At 32.4% G+C, this 20408-nt stretch overlaps 3 protein-coding genes across 3 annotated transcripts; 1 reads left to right on the top strand and 2 right to left on the bottom strand.

The window, feature by feature from the left end:
* Positions 1 to 1535: 1535 nt before the first annotated feature.
* On the bottom strand, positions 1536 to 4525 carry LOTGIDRAFT_106755 (hypothetical protein; the record flags this gene model as incomplete). Its single annotated transcript, XM_009061981.1, has 6 exons — positions 1536 to 1735; positions 2017 to 2218; positions 2470 to 3002; positions 3474 to 3533; positions 3740 to 3929; positions 4328 to 4525. Coding segments are annotated over 6 exons (1383 nt in total), but the record flags the coding sequence as incomplete, so codon positions are not given.
* A 6996-nt stretch (positions 4526 to 11521) lies between these two features.
* Positions 11522 to 12196, bottom strand: LOTGIDRAFT_154281 (hypothetical protein; the record flags this gene model as incomplete). The annotated part of the gene is made up of 1 exon (XM_009061982.1): positions 11522 to 12196. One exon carries the CDS (start codon positions 12194 to 12196, stop codon positions 11522 to 11524), a length of 675 nt encoding a protein of 224 aa, XP_009060230.1.
* Positions 12197 to 16223: 4027 nt separating this feature from the next.
* On the top strand, positions 16224 to 20408 carry LOTGIDRAFT_229090 (hypothetical protein; the record flags this gene model as incomplete). Its single annotated transcript, XM_009061983.1, has 6 exons — positions 16224 to 16278; positions 16899 to 16922; positions 17146 to 17469; positions 17817 to 19001; positions 19149 to 19209; positions 19498 to 20408. The coding sequence occupies 6 exons, from the start codon at positions 16224 to 16226 to the stop codon at positions 20006 to 20008; spliced, it is 2160 nt and encodes a 719-aa protein (XP_009060231.1). The 3' UTR covers positions 20009 to 20408.

Genomic DNA, 20408 nt, shown 5'->3' on the forward strand with positions numbered 1-20408 from the left:
CTGGAAAATTGTCCACAGAATAAACAAAGGAGGGCAAGCAAGCTACGCACAAGCTTTGTTTACGGAAATGACGTTAGCATGACCTTTACTCCAATAGGGGTTAAAAATAACATCATATCTATAAATAGAAAAGCAAATGGTTTCATTTACTTTTATTCTTTGGTTCTTTCCTGTACGGGTATACAAGAATGTATCTATTGGGAAATGTTTATTGGTGTTCTTTCATATTAAAAAGTATTTGCGATTCAGAAACCAGTATGTCCGGAACAGGAGAATGACTATGTTTATATTTTAATCCCTACTGACTCTCCATATGCATTGCAATTTTTACTCCAATTGCTATTGATGGAAGGCTACACAATTTTCAAATCAGGGTCTCTATAAATGTGTGTTATACACTTCAAGATATATGGCTTAAGTTCAGGAAGTAATAAGATATTATATTTCTTGACACTCGAAGTTCAAGTAAGGGTTTATCCAAGACAACAAGCTCTATGCCAATTAATGTACCAGAAACGTTCGTAAACTCCCATTGTTGGATGGAAATTGAAAAGTTATTTTACAAAATTTATTAACAAAATAAATATGTTGAATTTCTATGTACAATTTGAACATAAAACATTTCACAAATAAACATGGTTTGATTTTCTTTTCTTTGGCACATTGTAAGACATGAGGATAGTATCATGTAAGAAAGATGAAACACAATGTAGAAAGACAGAATGAATGAAAGATAGATAGATAGAATCAAAGTATGAGTGAATGAGTGGGTTAAGCACTATAAGGATATACAAAACATATAAAGAAACACAAACATACATGATGAAAAGAAAGTTGACAGAAAACATGGACAAAATAGACAAAGGATAATCAAACAAGACAAAACAGAAAAAAAATCTAAGCCTACAGTAAACTGACTAAATATGCACAAAATAAAGTGTAAACTTGAGACTACAAATTATAGAGATCATAGCAACTTGCCTAAAACAATCTAATTCAAGCTTTAAAAATTTCTTTTTAGGGGGGAATATTTATAAAAATATTGTACAATGTTTTTCATTAGGTGTAATTTAAATACAAATTGTGATAGATAATGCTGAAAGTTTCAAATTGAAACAAAAGCTGGATATAGACAGTTCATAAACAGTCAATCATGATCAAATGATAGTGATAGACATTACAGTTTGGACAAACTGTTTAAAAACATAAACTGTTATTAGATGAAGCAGTCAAATGACAATAACATAACATTTTATTAACTGCTAATAAACTGTGTACACTGTCAATAGACATGGCATAAATTGACAAATATACTGACAGACACTGTCAATCACATTCAAAACTAGTAGACATGTCAATCACAAGAGATTCTTAATTTGAGTTTCACTCAAAGAATTTCTGTAATTTAATTAGTCAAATTAAGATTTTTAATTTCATTAGCACTAATGACCTAATTTAATTTAGCACCCATTATATCAGTTGTTTAATAATCATTGCACTATCAATACTCAGTCTGAACACTAATTAGTCACTCATTAAGCCAAGCCAGCAAAATGTTGTTGGTAAAGTAATGGGTAGAATTTCTGAAACTGTTTCAAGCGATTTTTCTTTTCTTTCAATGGTAGTTTGATATCATCTAATATGGTATTCATGATAGACACTATAGCTTCCTGTGTACCTTCATATGCTTGTTTCTCATATTCATCTTTTGGTAATCTTTGACAGAATGTGGTTTCTGAAAAAAAAAAACACACAAATATTGAAATATAAGTAACATATTTTTTACATAATAAACTTGTTGAAACCTAATGTGTCATACAAAATATATTTCTTTTCATTATATATTTCTAGAAAACCTTTGTTTTAAATCAAAACTCAATCAAAATCAGTTATACACTGTTTGTAAGACACATAGAAATAGGCATGGAAGTACATAGGTCAAAAATATTATATCCATATATTTATTGATATTCTTGTTAAAGATATGTTGTAAGGAGTTTTTCAATTTTTTCTTACCTACAACAGGTAAATTGTCGCCAGTTTTCAATCTGTAGATTCTTAAAGCCACTTTCTCCCTAATATCATCAGGTATAGTAAATATCTCTATTAGATTATCTAACAGAAACTGTACAAATACAACTCCAAGATCTGGTGACATAACTTTATGTTTAAATATGACATCAGTAAATACTCTTAATACAATAGCTTCATTGGATTCCTGTAACAAAAAAACACAATATGAATTAATTTTATAACATTTACTCTTACAGGCAATGGAAGCAAATTCAAACAGTTGGAAACTTGCATGCTTTCTCAATAAATATAAAACAGAGTTATTTCCCATCTCATGACATTCGGAAATTTTGAAATTGTGTTAATCCAGTAACAAATATACCAATCAAATCAGGTTTTTTCAGTTTTTAAAATGTATAATTTCAATCTATGAGTAAAAAGTCCAGGATAACTTACACAATTGTCCAATTTCAAAGTTGGATCTTTAGCTACAGCTGAGATAAATTTCAACAATCTGTATAACTCTTCTCTTACAGTCCATGGAAGTAGGATCATATCTAACTGTAAGGCTTTCAGAGCCAGTGGTGACCTCTGAGATACTATCAAATTCAATATTGCTAGATGAAGATCCACAAATCTTTCTGGTAGAATACACTCGCCAGAATCTCTATAATGTTTGGCTATGATGTTGAATACTTTGTTCTTGGCTTGTGGATTGGATTGGCGTAAACAGTCATCACTTAGTAAAGTCAGACCTTTTGGTAAGCATTCAATACAATCATATCCAGCATGTAATACTGAATCTTCAAAACATGGGTTACTGCCCTTGTATGGTGAATTATAACGTTTAGCTATGGTGTTGGAGATGATATGACTATAACGTGGTCTTTTGGCAGGTTTTTCATCTGATAAGGGTCCATCAACAAAATTGACATCTACTAATGTTAAAAGTTGAGCTAGAGCTGTTTCTTTCCATATTTCTTCAATTGCTACAAAAGATACAAAATTATATTAGTGAAAAAGTTTCCAAAGGCAACTCAAAATTGACTCATCTTGAGCATCAGACATCTTGCGTTTCTTTGAATAAGTTGCAATCTTACCATACACTATATTCCTTTTGAATATATTCAAGAGCATGGAAGCGCAGAGGTTGAAAGAAGCTACAATTACATGGTTTGACTTACCTTCATGTGAGATGTCAAGACCATCTTCTCTTAGAGATTTATCAGAGGATATAGATGATATTGATGTTATAGATCTAGATCTCATCAATCCACGAATACTAGCTAGTGCTGGTATTATATGACCATTTCTATCTACAGCTATAGGATTACAGATAACATCATCTCCTACTAGATCCACCTCACTGTACGCCATTCTGAAAAATGATGAAATGTTTCCATGTAAAAGTTACGTCTTAAGAGTCAAGAAGCTTATATCTAAAATAACACAAAAAACACAATGAATTGATAGTATATGTGATATCAAGACAACTTTAATATCAATTTTATGCCAATTTACTCAAGATATATAATACATAGATTACTGTCTAATATCAAGTCATTTAAGTATTGTAGAAATAAGTATGGTATGTTACCAAAACTGTATAAGTAAATTCACTATCCTCATGGTCTTAGGATTGTAGACTTTTTTTATATCCATTTGCTAGTGAGACCAATAGTTCAAATAACATATCAATTGACTTACTTCATGCCTTCATCTTTACGTCCTAAATCATCATGATCTTCATACATAGATATATCATCACTTTCATTACCATCTTGACTTAAACTATCTTTATCATCTTCTAAAAACTTGTATAATTTATGACTGCTATCTTCAAATAATCTCTTATTACACGATTCTCTGGTACTGGCTGGTAGAAACACATTCTTATCCATCAATGTCTGACATAGCTACAAATATATGAATTATAGATATGTTTTGGAAATAAATGATGAGTGTTTTGGAAATAAATGACGAATGTGTCATGAATTTGTTTCATAAATTTGTTTAATTATGTTTCAAATTTGCCTTGTACTGGATAAGTATCATACACCTAAAATGAGGGAATGCGATATGCACCCAAAAAAAATAATCTTTACCAATCTACATTTAAAGAAAATGTTTCAAAGTATTATTTATTTCAGTATATCTAGTATTAAATATAACAATCTTTTCCAAAAATCAATACTTGTGGCTGTATTATTAGAGCATAAAGACACACCCAAGCCTTAGGGAAATCAGTCATTACAGTTGTAGTGATGGTGCATTAAGTAAATTAAATTCAATACATATATTAAATATTCAATACCTTTACAGCCTTTTCCCTTGATAAATCATTACAGAATGTATCTCTATCATTTAATAAATAATGTAAAACTACATCCACTGCATCAGCACCAGTAAAACAGTTATTGTATTGTCGGAGCTTATGACGTCTTCTTTTCACCTCTACTCTTGTTTTCAGATGACAGATCACCTCATTCCAGATCTGTGTAGCTCTAAAGGGACCTGTAATATGCAAGTAATAGCTATATTACTTATTAGGAACATTAGTATGAGTAGTAGAAACCATACAGTGGGCATAAAAATAATGTTACACAAAAAATCCTACACATGCTCCAAAATCACAGTATACCATTATCTTAGAAAATATCACTATTTGACTGATTATTCCATTTCACACAAAAATAAACATTCCACTATAGCATAGTAGTATATGTACCTATAGATTGATTATACATATTGAAAGTACAGTGTCTTTTTCAAAATGTTTCAAATTTATATATCCACATGTGTTAGACCTGAGAGATGGCTTGATACTGACCACCCTCAGGGTTAAGTAACCTATATACCCTCTAGCTGGTAATCCACTTTTTTAACCAATCCAAGCCCTCTTACAATCTGGCTTCAAAATATCACTACTCCACAGAATGTAGACTGTATAAACACCCCTTGACTAATTAGACCAGGCTTAATCACCCTTTTAAATATTGATTTTAATACTTTAGGCTTGTAAAGAAACCCCCTGCAGACAATACAAACTACACTTTTATGGTAGGATTATCAGTCCAGTTTTATTTCAGCTTTATACACCAATTGTGTGTGAACAACCCTTTAATGTTAATAACTTATACGAACATACTTTTACTTTTTGAAACCATAAATAAGTTTAGAAATTAAATTGTACTTAAGAAATGTGCTAAGTGTGCATATTAAAATCTGTACAGTTGAATTAGTAGAATATTATTACACACTGGATATTGTTAACTTTCTTTAATCACTATGTTTATAGAGCGCATTAAACATTGGAGAATTAAAATAAAATGTTTTCAAGATAGCTGAAGATAGTAATGTTTCTCTTGTGCTGTGGACCAAGAGATAAAAAAAACAAATTTAGGCACACGATAATGTTTCTACCATTTGAATTGAACGCTGAAACTGTATCATTGAATTATTCCTGATTTTTTAAACAAGTTCATCTTTGCCAGGAAATGTAAAATTGGGGTTAATAATGATGAATCAATGATTTTGTAAAATTCATAATTAAATGCACTTGTAGATCAACCATTGTTCATTAGGGTTGAAGAATTTTTAAAAGTAAATTAAAATAAGATGGGTTGTAGATAGGGTGGTTTAATTAGGATCTAGTTAGACAATGGTTTCTTATACTATAACCAGATTACCCTCAAACTTTTACCTTAATTACACCCATACCCCTTTTATCTCCAAACTTCAAAGACCAATTACTAATGGAGTGTAAAATATTAAATCCCTCCCCTGTTATTTTAAACTATAGGTAGTAACTTATATCAAACGATGCTGTTTTTACTAAAATCTAGATTAAAATGGATACCTACAGATTTTTTTGGTAAATAAATTATTTACAAAGGAATTCTTTGAAGTAGGTTTAAGTTTTAATTACAAATCATTATTCTTAAGTTAAATGGTTTCAAAACAGTGAAATAGTTTTGCAAACATTCATACTTGATATGTCATTCAGTTCTGTCCGTGAAACACAAAATTGTCTCTGTAATGATCTTTAAACAGGCTATTGTTATATTTTAAGGAACAGATGCACCATTTTCTTTACCAATCATACCTTAGTCTCTAAAACAGGAATTTTTTGAAGAAAATCCTATCTATCAGTATAGTGTTCACAGCTTACTATACTTACATATATTCAAGACTCAAATCAACCCCTCCAAAATGACACATCTGTCCCTTTAAATACATAAAGTTGTGTGAATACTAAGCAAAATTAAGAAATGATAATCAGGATATCTTTGATAAACAAATTTAAAGTTCTAAATTTTATATGCCTAGGTTTTAAAATTTTGTTTGAGATTTCAATATTTATCTATGAGTTATAAAATAAAACTTTCCTGTTTGTGATTCATAATTTACATTTTGCGCTTTCCTTTTGAATTTGGCTGAATAGAAACTTGTTTGAAATTGTACTTCAGAGTGGTCAAATCAATTCTAATCTCATAACAGTTTGTGTTCAATTTATCAAAAATATTTCAATTATATGTGAACTGACTAACTAAATGTTTTTTTTTGTAAATTACAGAAATACATCAGAATCTTTATGCATATTAATTCTTATCAAAGCCAGTCTTTTATTACAATTTTCACAACTGAAGATTAAAAAAATATTGGGTTAGGTTGTCACAGATTTTAGACTGAAGATTGACTAAACATAGATAATAAAAGGGTAGCAAATTAACACAGCAAACTGATATGTCGTCTTAGGTCAAATAAATTCTTGTCATACTATGTCTGAAAGAGATCAATGAAATTTGATGAATCCATTCAGCAAAGCACAATTTTGTTAAAAGACAACTCAAGACAATAATCAGGCATTGGTAAACACTGACACCATTTGCAAAAAATCATCTGTCATCTTATGTCAAACAAATTTTTGTCAAACCTAGTCTAAATGCAATCATTAAAAATTGATGAGTGAATAAAAAGCATGGACATAATTTTAATTTAAAGCTCACAGGTTAAAGAGCTAAGTTTTGTCATATTTTGTTTTGTGGTGTTATATAATCAGTGTCAGACAAGAATAAAATACATCAGTTTAAATCAGTGACCTACACATATACACTATTATAATCAGTACAAAACTGTGAAGCTGTTGTTTTAGCTGACAGATTCTATTGTTATCCAGCAGAATCATCTAACCTATGTCCAAGTCAAAGTGTCAAATTTCATTGTTTAAAATTTGACCTCTTGCACCACCCTTAACTTCTGTTTGAATAATGACTTAATTTCCGTTAGAAACCAAGCAATTGACTTTGAAAATTCAAATTTAATCACAAGACAAACAAACTGGACATGTAAAAATTTTCATAAGAAAATGTTCAATTACTAAATGCAACAGTTTACTTGGACATCCAGTATTCAAACAAGAAGCTTACCTTGGTCAGAAGGTCAAATGAATTGTTGCAGTGGAAGAATTTCAATACAGAGATGAAAGTACATGAAAGAAGTTCAAGCATTCTTGGGAAATTATTTCTATTTGACAATTTAGAGATAAACTTAGTAAATTGGAGGTAAGAGCAAGTGTTTGGTTAGTATAAACTGCTCCTCAGAAAAAATTTAATGCTTTTATCTAAATAGTTTCTTGCAGTAAATGTGCTTACAAGGTTTCATATTAAAAGCAAATATATCATATATACAAAAATTTTAGTAACAGGAACTACAGGGAAAATACAACTAAGATTATACAAGATTGTAATATTTAAATCGACAGTAAACTTTCTCAGACTTTCAATGTAATGATTTCAATTTATTTTATTATAATTATCTACAGGATCAAGATGCCAACATTTCACTGTCAAAACAGTATTAAAACACAGTAACAGGTAATAAATTTCTTCATCTGCTTCATTAAGTTTGGTTACATCACCTTGTAAGATGTGTATAGTTGGTTGAGTTATTTAATATCTTGGTATAGAAGGTGTAATCTGCCCTAGATATTGTCTATATCATTGTCATAGATTGTCACCTATTGTTATAGGTCTATTGTAGAAAATGAGGTTATATGACACATCAGGATGTTAATTGTTAACTAATTTTCACCCTGATTTCATCATTTAAAAGATTGACATATTGAAAGATTTACATAGTATAAAAAATGTTTTCCATCAATTGACAAATTATTTTTTTCTTATCCATTGATTTTCTTAATAAGAGTCAGATCCTCCATTTTTTTTGATGAATCTTGTAATTCAATTTAAATTCATTAACCTCATTTCATCTGTTAAGTTTAATAAATAAGTATGGCCTCAAAACTTTTCCTGTTGACATTTATACCAGTCATCAGACCGAAAATGCCTCCCTCCTTATTATAGGTTTTAATGACATCATCTGAGAATAACACGTTTTAAGGGTTGGTGTCTGATGGAATAATACCATTCTAATGCTATTAAATCTGTATTAGTAGTACAATAGGCACTAACTTAATAGTTAATATGAATATAAACTAGCTAATATTTTATAAGCAAATATGACTAACTAATGCATGTGATCTATGATTATAAGGAAGTGATTCAGAAGAGGAAAACTGTCTCATTTTGTGTTTTTCCATATGTATAAGCTAATTTTGAAGCTTGTATAATATTCAATAAGTCAACAATAAGGTTTATTTTTCAGCCCAAGGGAAAAAGGGAGCCTTTAGCCAACTTGATATCTCTTTACCTCACATGGCTCTGTTTACTTTCTTATTACCCATTACATAGTTTTTCAGTGCTTGTGGGGATCATCTTAACATTATTCTGCTAAATTTAGCAAAAAAAGGAATAATTCTGTCTGAAACCTATAAGTTCCTTTAATTCCAACTTGACTAGATAATGATGTCACTATCAGATATAACAGTTGGCTGGACAATTATAGTTTGAACATAGTCTGAAACATCTACCCTTTTTTCTACACTTGAATTGTGTTAAAAAAAAACTTGCCCACTTGGCTCACTATTTGTGGCGATTTTCAGCACCTCCAAAAATTCAGGGTTTTTAACCTATTTATTTCCACGGATCAGTTAGTTTTAATATGACTGAGCAAAACTCATAAGCTTTTTCATTTTTTTTATATATATATTTTAAGAAAATTGGAATATCAGCAATAAATTGTTCTGATAATATCAATGTTTTTGCATTTATAAATGCAATAATAATTTGTAAGTTTATATCGAAAAAAAAACAATTTCCCTTCAAGAAATTGCAACAACAAAAATTTCAAATTTTTTAGAAAATTGTCTTCTGTAAAAATAGATTTTGAAGATATAATGTATGCTCATGGTTATATTTTCATCAACTAGCAAAGGACATACTAGGACTAACAGTACTATTTTGAGGCTGCTCTTCCAATTCTCATAAATCTTAGAGTTAGGACTATATGTTGAAATATGTTGAACAAGGTCCAGCTGCCTTTAGGTTCTTCTCTAAGGTTAGTTTTAGGGTTTCATTTAGCGCGTACACATGATTACCGAGGTTAACTGCACATGTGTAAACAGAAGGACTGGTAAAATAGCGAAAAAGAAACTAGATCGGTCTACAGCTAAATATCCACTGCATTAACTTGTCTCAATCAGACAGTAGATGTCTGTTTTGTACAGCTTAATTTTAGTGACATTCTTCAAATGTAATTTTTTCACAATTTTACTGTTTCCTCAGACACAAATTTTCATTTAATGGACTAATGAATTTTGCTATTTCTAGAGGGATAACATAGTACAGTCTGCCCCCCTACAAACTGTCCAGTAGAGTATTGTATTATCTTTAGGTAAAGTTATCCTTCTGAAATTTGAATTTGGAGTTGGCAATGTTCATCATGTGCCATTGCAATTGAGAGGGCAAATGTGTACTTCAAACTTAAAAGGATCAAATTTTAAATATCTAACGATATGCATAGGGTATATGTTGTTATTAAGATATTTCTTTACTTTATTTGGCCATAACTGTTGCCCAATGAGCAAAAATGGTTGAAATCACCGAACTGTGACCACAGTACTTCCGTAAGGTAAAGAAAGATGGAGGATGCATTTGAAATGAAGACGCTGCAGAAAAATATGATGAATATGTAAACAAGATAAATATGCGAATAACTTACCCATGCTGACTTTCGATTCTCTGAGGGGTATTCCTCGTTCAAATCTGGACAATTTCGGCGATGATTCTGTTCCTACCATGGCCATGATTTGTTTATATATTTAGTTGATACAAAGTAATACTTAGTTTGAAACGCCCTCGCTTGTAGACCAGAATGCACTGCGTTGTTTCTATATTTAGACTGTCACGACAGGTGCTCTGATGTTTGAAACAAGAGTAGTGTTTAGTCATGTTTACATTTTAATATTGCGTCATAGACCCTCTAGATTGGATTATTTTTAAATTAGATTTTATATCTAAAAGATTAATTAATCCCTTTATATACTGATGATAAGTTGATATAATTAGTAGATTGTACTCCAGACTGACATCGCAGACAGTACGACTATGCTACTGTGGGTTTAAATCCAAACTGAAAGTAGACATTAATTTCACTAACGCCAACGGTATGTTGGGAGTGGATTGCTATAGGGAGGTCAAATGAGTAAAAATAAAATTATACGCGACAGGTCATGAATACATCTATTTCTATTTGTAGATATACTACGTATGGGATTTTCTAAACTTAATTTCTAGTTTAGCTCATACCATTTCTTTTGCCATTACATTAGGAATTTCAAGTTCTGAATGTGCAGCGCAATAATGGAAAAGTCCAAATGCAATTTTCTAACTGTATAAAAGTGTGTCTTTCATTATTTCACACTATAGCCTCACTTTTCTGATTGTGAGAGGTATGCCGAAATTAGATCTATATGCCCAAGCCCCACCCTAATCTAAATGAATATGAAGTATCTTTGAATTAAACAAGTTGCAGCGGCAAGACAGAGAAGAATCTTTATTACGGTAATCCTATTATATTGACACTACAATTGTAAAGATTAACGCTTTATTCAATGCCGTAGGTGAAAACAACATCCAAGGGAATTAAAAAGTGGCACAGAGACATCAATTATGATTATAACTGGTTATAAATGTATTTTATTGGTGCTACATTAATATCCACTCAGCCGTGTCTTATAATCAAATTATTAATTCCTATCACCGACTAACTTCAAATGATGCCTGAGACACATGCATTATTATCCCCCTTTCATGTCTACCATTCATTAATTATACAAATATAACCATGAAGATGTAATTAAAACATACCAAATAAGGCATGTGGTTACTCCGGAAAGGAAACCCAGGTGACAAAGTCAGCACAGCATAAAATTTGTCAATATCAATGATTATTTTAAGTTGACACTCTTATAGCAAATCATATATTGAATATATGTGAATAATTCTGATTCAATAAATTCTCATATACCGAAGAAATTGGAGCCGAGACAATGTGGAAGGAAGATGCATCTTGCAAGGAAGACCTAAGGAGGTCTCTGAAACATGCTTCAGGGAATATTTTTGATTGATAATTTTCCCATATCTGAGTGATGCTTCACATTGTCCTTATGCCGAACGTTTACACACGAACCTCTTCCCTCTGGTGGCGCCGATTTAATTCTTGAATCAAACTTCACAGACGACAAGAAGTGATGAAAATGTTCAAATTCAAAACGTTTAGCTTCCGGTGTCGATGGCTTACCCTTACTGCAGGGTCTGTTATACTGCACATTTGATTTTGGCTTGGATTGGGCTCTCACGTAATTCGTCTGCTTTTTCTTAGGCTTTGGCAAAGCTATTTCAACTGGCTTTGGTGGCTCTTGTTCTTGTTCAAGTCTGTCCTGAATTTGCTTCAATCCCAATAAATCCAATTTCAACTTCCAATATTCATCCTCTAAATGTTCATGGGAGTGAGGTTGTCCTCTATTTGGTTCACCAAGCAAGGGTTTACATATCAGTTGATGTCCATGGATTTTGGGAAGCTTAGGCTTCTTTGTCATTCTCTGTTGGTACGTCACGATATGATCTGATATGATCTCTTCTGATGTTTTAGCCATGTCACTGTTGGCTCCGATTTCAACGCACTGATGTTTGATAGTTGTTGAATCATCCTCTTCCAGAAAACACAGTATATCAGAGAGACTGATGGCATCAACTTCAAATGAAATGTCAGGATCGACCATTCTAAAATGCTGGAACCTGCAATTTTTTAGAATCACAGTGCGTTTTCACAGAAAGATTGCAGTAAAGTAACACCGATATCCAAGTTGTCCAAGAAAATGTTCATCGAAAGTCAAACCACTTCCTGACTCTGGCGATCACCTGTTTGCTCATCTCTTTACCCATCACTCATTTAACATGTCTGTCTACTTGAAAAAATATGTCACTGAATAAAGAATAAAGAATAATGGCTGACAAATTGTTCAGATATCAATTATTCTATAAGTGATATAGATCACTCTGTATCTCCTTGGTACAGGAAATCAGTTTATTGATTATTGCAGTGTGTCATGATGCCGACCTGTACCATTTATTGTATCTTAGCAATAACACGCCCGGTTGGAATCCTTTAACAATTAATGTACCATATAAACTTGTTAAGCGATTCTTCACTGGACAGTTTTAGTCAACAAATTTAGGACTTAAGCTGTTTCGGCCTACTTCACAATATCAGATGTATGCTTAAAGTAAAAAAATTGATGAGTTCTGTCCATGGACAGAACTTAATATTATCCTTTATTTTCTTTCCCACAGGTTCCTGTATTAGATAGCATCGATAAACATGCTCCAAGCAGAGAATCACACATAAAACCACAGAAAAATGGAAAATGACTGATTCCTTACATGCTCATGGTCTGGCAGAAAATGGCAACCAAGACAATCCACTGAAACACCAAGGATTCCAATAACTTATGTACAGAAGTCAATATAGATATTGTTTTTGTCGTGGAGAAGTTAATTACACATACTAATTAATATTTTATTGCTGATTAGCGTGATAGAACCATCTTATATAAATTCCATGGAACATTTCTCATAATGAATTGCAATGTTTAAGACCATCCAACAGAACACTGGAACTAAATGTGAACTACCTTTAAATCTGACCCTACCCGTTTCTCGGACGTGATATTGGTACATTGAGACATCGAGGACCTGACATAAAAATGTCACTTTTATGGAAGTAGCTCTAATCCATTTTTAGATCGCTAGTTTTAGAGAATTTTCATCAAGACGAACGTCAAGACATATTCTACAGTCTCCCCCAGCATTTGCAGTACATGCATGCACCACAGTACAGTCTAAGGTAGAATTTTTCCTTTTGTCACGGAGTATACAAATAAGTTGGCATGTGACATATAATGTTCATATTTTTTTAAAACTTTATATTTCGAAAACCTCATTTTCTGTCTTATTACCTCCCTTGAACAGGAAACATTTTCAAAAATTTGGCAGCACTAGATGTTTCTTGCTGTCCACGTTACACTTTACTAGTTACGAAACCTCTTTTAAATTTTTTTCCCATAGCTTCAAATATGTATAAACGCAATCTTACTAACATTGAATCTTGTCAAGTATGTGGTTATACAAAAGAAGATATATTTCATGTTATGTTAAGTCAAGTAATCTTTTTAAATTTGTTAAATTGTGTTCAATAACTGATGAAACACAATTGAGATCTATTTCCTTGTATATAGATAAATCAATGGCATTTTGATCTAGTGAAGACTATTTGATAAGTTTTGATGATTTAACTTATTTTGATTATTTCATTGTCATCTTATTATTATTCACCATATACCATCATACAGATACAATTAGTATTACTGTATATATTGTATATTATGAATTGCTGTATCTATGGACCTGCGTTGGCCTCTTTACTGAATAAACTATTACTTTATTAGTTAGTGAACCTTTTTCCAAATTGCATGAGTTTACAATAAATGAAATTTGAATGTTTCCATAGATGTTTGATAATTTTATTCTAGGTTATATTATTATAATATCTCCTGTTGTAGTCCTCATTTGTTTTCTTATTGTTCATGTATTTGTGAAGCCATTATCTATCCAAATACGTTCTAGTTGGGAAGGTCATGGCAACATTTAATAGTGTATTATTATATAGTTTGATTTATTTTTAATTTGATTGGTCCTAGATGTAATAAATAAATGTAAGGTATAATTGATTAAATCCTATCTAATGCAGTTCACATTGAAGTTAATTCTAAAACATAAATAATAATATTAGTTGCTTTTTGATAATTGACCTTGACCATCTGTAAGAGGATACCAAGCAGTTGCCTTAGAGAATGTTCAGGCAGCATATTACATTTCCTAGTGGCATGATATTGATGTTGGAGAAATAAGCGATGGGCGATCTCATATATACGGCGACAATTGTAGAAAATGTATGTGTAGTTTAACGGAAAGAGTAACAGTCGTTTCGACTCTAATACAGAATTTAAAAATTCATCCATATTCCAGTTATGGAGGTCCAACACATATTAATAAAATAAAATCCCATTCAATGTGTGTAATTAGTTTTAATACAATAATGTCGATTTATAGATGAACAGGCTTTGCAAACCTTCTTTATATTTCCATGGCAACATTCTGATATATACCGTAGTAATAAGTCTGATTGTCTACTTTAATTTCAAAAGGCTCTATTTTCTTTTTATAGTGTTCGTCTCAATATCCTTGATTCACGTAGTAGCCTACATTATTTTTTACCTTCTGTGAATCGATTTATTATGCTTACTCTTTAAGGACACTCTTTCATTGGCAATATCTGAATCAATTTGTGAGATTAAACCTTTCTACACCAAAAAATTTAAATGACGACTCGTCTTTTCTTAAGATTCATATGTAGAAATAGAAAGTGAAATTCCTAGTTTGAAGTATTTCTAAACGAATTAAGTGATTTTCATACATTTCTAGTACTTCTGAAAACTTTTCACGTATATTCAAGACCCAATTCTACCTCTGAAACTGGCGAACCATTTCTCAAGCTAATGTAGTGGAAATTAAAAAACAACGTGTGTATGGAAATATAGGACATTACAATTTAATGAGTATTTCTTAGTTTGTTTAAGGTATTTCTGACCATTTCATGCCCCACTCAGGTTTATCTAAGAATCTGAAACATACATACAACAACATAAACAATTCTTTTTTGTCGGAGGCCTATTTGCCTGCTTCTATTAGTAAAACTCCATTCATTTCAATTTTTTTCATCTTCATATATTTGGTCTATGAATACGATCTGACATGGTCATGCAATGATCAATGGACGAAATTTTTACCAGAGGAGGGCCATTTTCTTATTCTTTTCTATTTCCAACTGTCAAGGTTTCTTTCTAAGGCCTAGATTGTTGATTGTCCCACCTGACTATGCGTTTTTCAATAAGGACAATACAAATAACGATAACTACACCTTATTACAGTTTAATTCTCTCCCAACTTACTTTAGCTTTGCACCCCTGCATTCAACAATGAAAGCCTTGGTTACATACAGTCGGTTTTGTATCGTAACTCCTGATTTCAGCTCACACCTAAGAAACGCTTCAAACAATAGATTAAGAGCATATTTAGGGTTTGTTCGATATGTCGTTGCTTATATAACTCTATAAAAACCAATTTTATTAGAAGACAAATCGAACACAAAACTTTGTNCATTAATTTGCACTGAACTATTCTATTCGACTGGTCAAAAACATATATCACCAAACTACCAACTGCATTGAGATGTACAAACAAGATATACAATTTATGTTTTTTCATAAATTTCAACAAAAATATTATATAATCTGTCAAAGTTTTGCAGAAGCGCAAACAATTTCCACCCCTAACCGAATCCCTTTCAAGAACCTCTTATCTAAAGTTCTGAGTTATATACCAATACTACATGTATAATATTATTTAGAGGCGTTGCACCTATTTGCCACAATATAAAAGGTAATAAAATTCTTTCACGTGTGAATCGAATGAATAGATCGATTTACGGCCTTGTGTAGTTTTGATATTGTAGCCTAATAATGTATTCATATCTTTTCAGTAACTTAAATAGTTAATAACCATGCCAAGAAATCTCAATGACCTACAATGACATAAACTTTCTTTTTTGAAGACGATATATCTATCATAACACATAACAAATAATCAAAATGGACGGTCGTTGATGTTGTATATCTCTATTCAGACAGGATGATTATAATTGTATTTACATGGAGTATTCTTTTTCAGATTGCATTAACTCAAGGTATGTTCATTAGAATGGTCGTAAGAGCCTATATATATCGATAGATTGAGAGGGCTATTATGTTGGGTTTCACAAAGCTGTAGTACATAAGACAGATCTGTTTGTTTGTGCTGAAATAAGTCACTCTGGCAATAAGATAACTGAATAACAATGGCTGAATAAGATAAATAAGGCTACTCATACACCACCGTAGCAAATATTCGTACCAGAGCACCAGAGATAAGTTAAGTTATAAAATGCTTGTAACACTGAAATATGTTAACTTATAAGTTGTGCAAATACATTACCACAGCCCTTGAGGACAGCGAATTAAATGGTAACCTCGGATGTCCGATGTTCCATCCTTAGAATTTCAACCCAGTTTCTCCATGTCAGTGATGTAGCTCCGAGGGACTGACATGAGCAAAATGCTAAGTCGTTCGGCTGAGACATAGATTAACATAGTGTGCTATGACACTAGCTGTCGGACTAGGAAAAGAGTCAAGAGAAGATAAAGAAGGAAGTCCCATTTCACTTGATATATAATAAGATCCCAAATGACCCTTACCATAACATGAACACAAAAGACGTGATGATGATCTCATATAGCCTAGTATAGTATAGATTATTTTGTATTTTAGACTGCAGTGTAACAAAGAACCATGGTATGTTCCAATTACGTTAAAAAATCTTTTTCGGATTTAATGAGTAGCGCTGTTCCAGCGTAGCCTCTGGTTGCTGAAATGAAACATTAAACCAAGCTCCCGTATTTAACAAAATGCAATTGTTCTCACAAAATGTTCAAATTTGAATTCCTTTGACAATATCGAAATCGTACATTTTTTAAGGGCTTACCACAAAATTGCTATTCAAACTCATCTGTTTCAGTTGATGTGTGTCAGAAATACTTGATTGTATCGAAACAGATGTATATGGTCATTGATAATAATGTTGACCCTGGATGTCGATGTGACATAACCTTGTACAGTAACAACACAACTTCACTTCATCCAGTAACGATTACCAGCTCAACTAGTTCACCAACAGATTGTGGCTATTCTGTCAGCAGTCCAATGGTTGAATCCGATACATTCAACTGTTCGGAAAGTGTTTCTAATTCTCTAAGAAATGGTAGTATGATTCTGCTGACAATTACTGGTACCAATAGCCCGAGGTCATCAACCAGACTTTGTATTACTGCTGAGGCTGTTGGTATGTTTCTCTAATAGAAAGAGTTCAAAGGCAAAGGCAACGGCAAAAATAGTTATAAATCTGTACACCACATTCATCACCTGAAATGTTATTTTTGAAGTTACATCCAACAGTTTATTATGTTTGTACCAGAAAATATGAAAATGAAAATATGTTATGAATTTTTTTGAAATACTCTTCAGTATAATTTCTATAGAATTTTGGTCACGTTGGTTCTGAAAATACACTTATAACATTCAACCCTTTATAATATATTGCAAAGGTCAGAGTTTATGCCTTCTTGCCTTTGCCATGCAGTTTTTGGACTCTTTATAGAAAATCTAGATACATCTTTTTTTCTTTTTCAGGCACAAATATTACTTTACAATGTCTTAACACAACTACGACGACCACAACAATTACTCCCCCAACTACTACAACAACAACTCCAGCGACCACAAAAAGACCCACAGAAACCACAAGTCGTATCCCTTCCTCCTCTATTATGTCTTCATCGCCATCAGCATCGAGATTATCTTCAGGTACCACAATCCTTTCGTCGGTTGATACCCACTCTTCAACAAATACACCTTCTGACTCAACTTTTACATCAACAATCAACACAATATCGTCGCCATCAACTATAACACCGTCAACGGGTTTTCCATCAACACTAGTTAGAACAATATTCCCATTAACAACATTGCCATCTGTATCACCATTCACAACATCATTTGAAACTACTCGTCAATCATCCAAAATGTCATTACCGTCATCATCACCAGCATCAGCATTGACAACATTTCCATTAACATCATCTACAACAACAGTAACGATATCGGAAACAAACCCATCTTCATTCAAATCATCATTCACACCAATACTTCCATCAACAACATCATCAATTCCATCAGAAATAACACCGTTTACAACAACACATCCACCCAAAACAACACATTCTACAACACCACTTCCATCAGAAACAACACATTCTACAATATCACTTCCATCAAGAACAACACATTCTACAATATCACTTTCATCAGAAACAGCACATTCTACAATATCACTTCCATCAGAAACAATACTTTCCATAACATCACTCCCATCAGAAACAGCGCCTTCTACTACATCAATTCTATCAGAAACAACACATTCTACAACAGCACTTCCAACGCACACGGAAAAACCATCATCTAAATCAACATTCCAATCGTCATCATTCAAAGCATCTCAATCAGAATTAGAAGTATCGACGTCATCAGCTGAACAAACACACTCTACATCAAAATCATCGAAAACTCCATCATATTCATCAGCTTCACTGTCATCAGTATCATCACCATTATCCAAAACAACATTATCAGAAGGCGTCCATAATAAATCAACTACAACACAAAATCCATTACAATCATCATACCCGTCACTTCCCTTTACTTCAGAGACGACAGGGATGGCAACAACTGAAACCACCGACGGTAAAACTAATAGTAATATTACACCCAAAGTAGTTTTGTCCGGATCACAAGAAGGAAATATTACAGACCTTCCATGTAAGTATCGCTGAACAATTTGATAAAAATGAACATTTTTAGACTTTTCTGCCCAATTTTAAGTGATATTTAGCTGATAAATTCATACGATAAAATGTCGGATTTGTCGACGGAGCATTCAAGTGAAAATATAATTTTTTTTTTCAGTTATTGCAACCGCATGTGTGGGTGTTTTTATCATAATAGCTGTTATAATCATACTGATTTGGTAAGTATGAGATACCGTACAATACAGCAAACTGTATTGTAATGTTTCAGCATCTAAGTTCTTGAACTTTTTGGAGCAACCAAACCCCTACCCAATCTGCCTAATTTGAGCACCAATCCATCCATAATTCATCTTATCTGGCTCCCTAAGGGTTCCTTGTAGAACTGCGTATACTTGTGACCCAGGCCAGTGCTTCTATAGGAGAGTATCTTCTATAACACCTATAACCAAAAGAATAGAATAGAACTCGTCGTGCAGTCCAGCCAAAGTTACTATTTTCTCTTTCAGTTGTTTACGAAAAGGCAGAAAACGACCTATAGACAATACTGGTTCTCCTTCAGATACCCCACAAAGTTACTCTAGTGGCTCCCAACTTGGTAGACTCGTCATGGTTAACTCGTCTCTATGTGTAAGAGTCCCAAACTCTACTAAAGGACGGTCTGGTATACCCAATCCAGGCTTTTATGAAGCTCATAGTCCTCAAATATTACCTGTTCACAAACTCAAAGGGCAACGATATCTTGAAGTCGAAAGTGATGAAATAAGTTTCCAAAATGAAAATATACTTTCTGGTGTCAATCCATTTGGCAGTTATTCTGGTGTCAATGCGTTTGGTACACAAATTCAGACTAGAACTATTGACTTTGACGAGGAAGATGAAGATGTACAAGATTGCACGTCTTCGTCGTTATTTGAAAGGAGTAAACCTGAAGAACCAATTTATACTGCAGTAAATAAAAACCCTAAAGTTACCTTTGACAATAACAGACCAGGACCTTCCAGATCAGACATTCCTTAATAGTGGTGCTTCCAATGAACTATGTATAATAGAGGAGAGTGTTGTATGTGTTATCAATACAATTTTTTTTTAAGTGTTAAATTGAGTTGTGAGACCTTGAGAGAGAACGAGTCTTAAAGCAGAGTTAAAGCATCCGGAAACGCACCATAACGTTTTTCTAATTGTAAGAAATATACCGTGCTTAGAGGTATCTAATGGCATCGATAACTAAAATCGTTCATCAGAATTTTATTTTTGGTTTAATTTCTGAAGTAGAACCCTTTCATAGGGTGTGCTAGTTTTTAACCAGAAACAGCAAATAACTTGATTTAAAATTTTCACCTTTGAACTTGAAACGTCTTGAAACAGTTTTGGTTCGGACCATTCTTTGGTGTTTGTTATGTTTGAAATCATACAGAAG

The sequence above is a fragment of the Lottia gigantea genome (assembly GCF_000327385.1).
Source record: "Lottia gigantea unplaced genomic scaffold LOTGIsca_5, whole genome shotgun sequence".
Classification (NCBI taxonomy): Eukaryota; Metazoa; Mollusca; class Gastropoda; family Lottiidae; genus Lottia; species Lottia gigantea.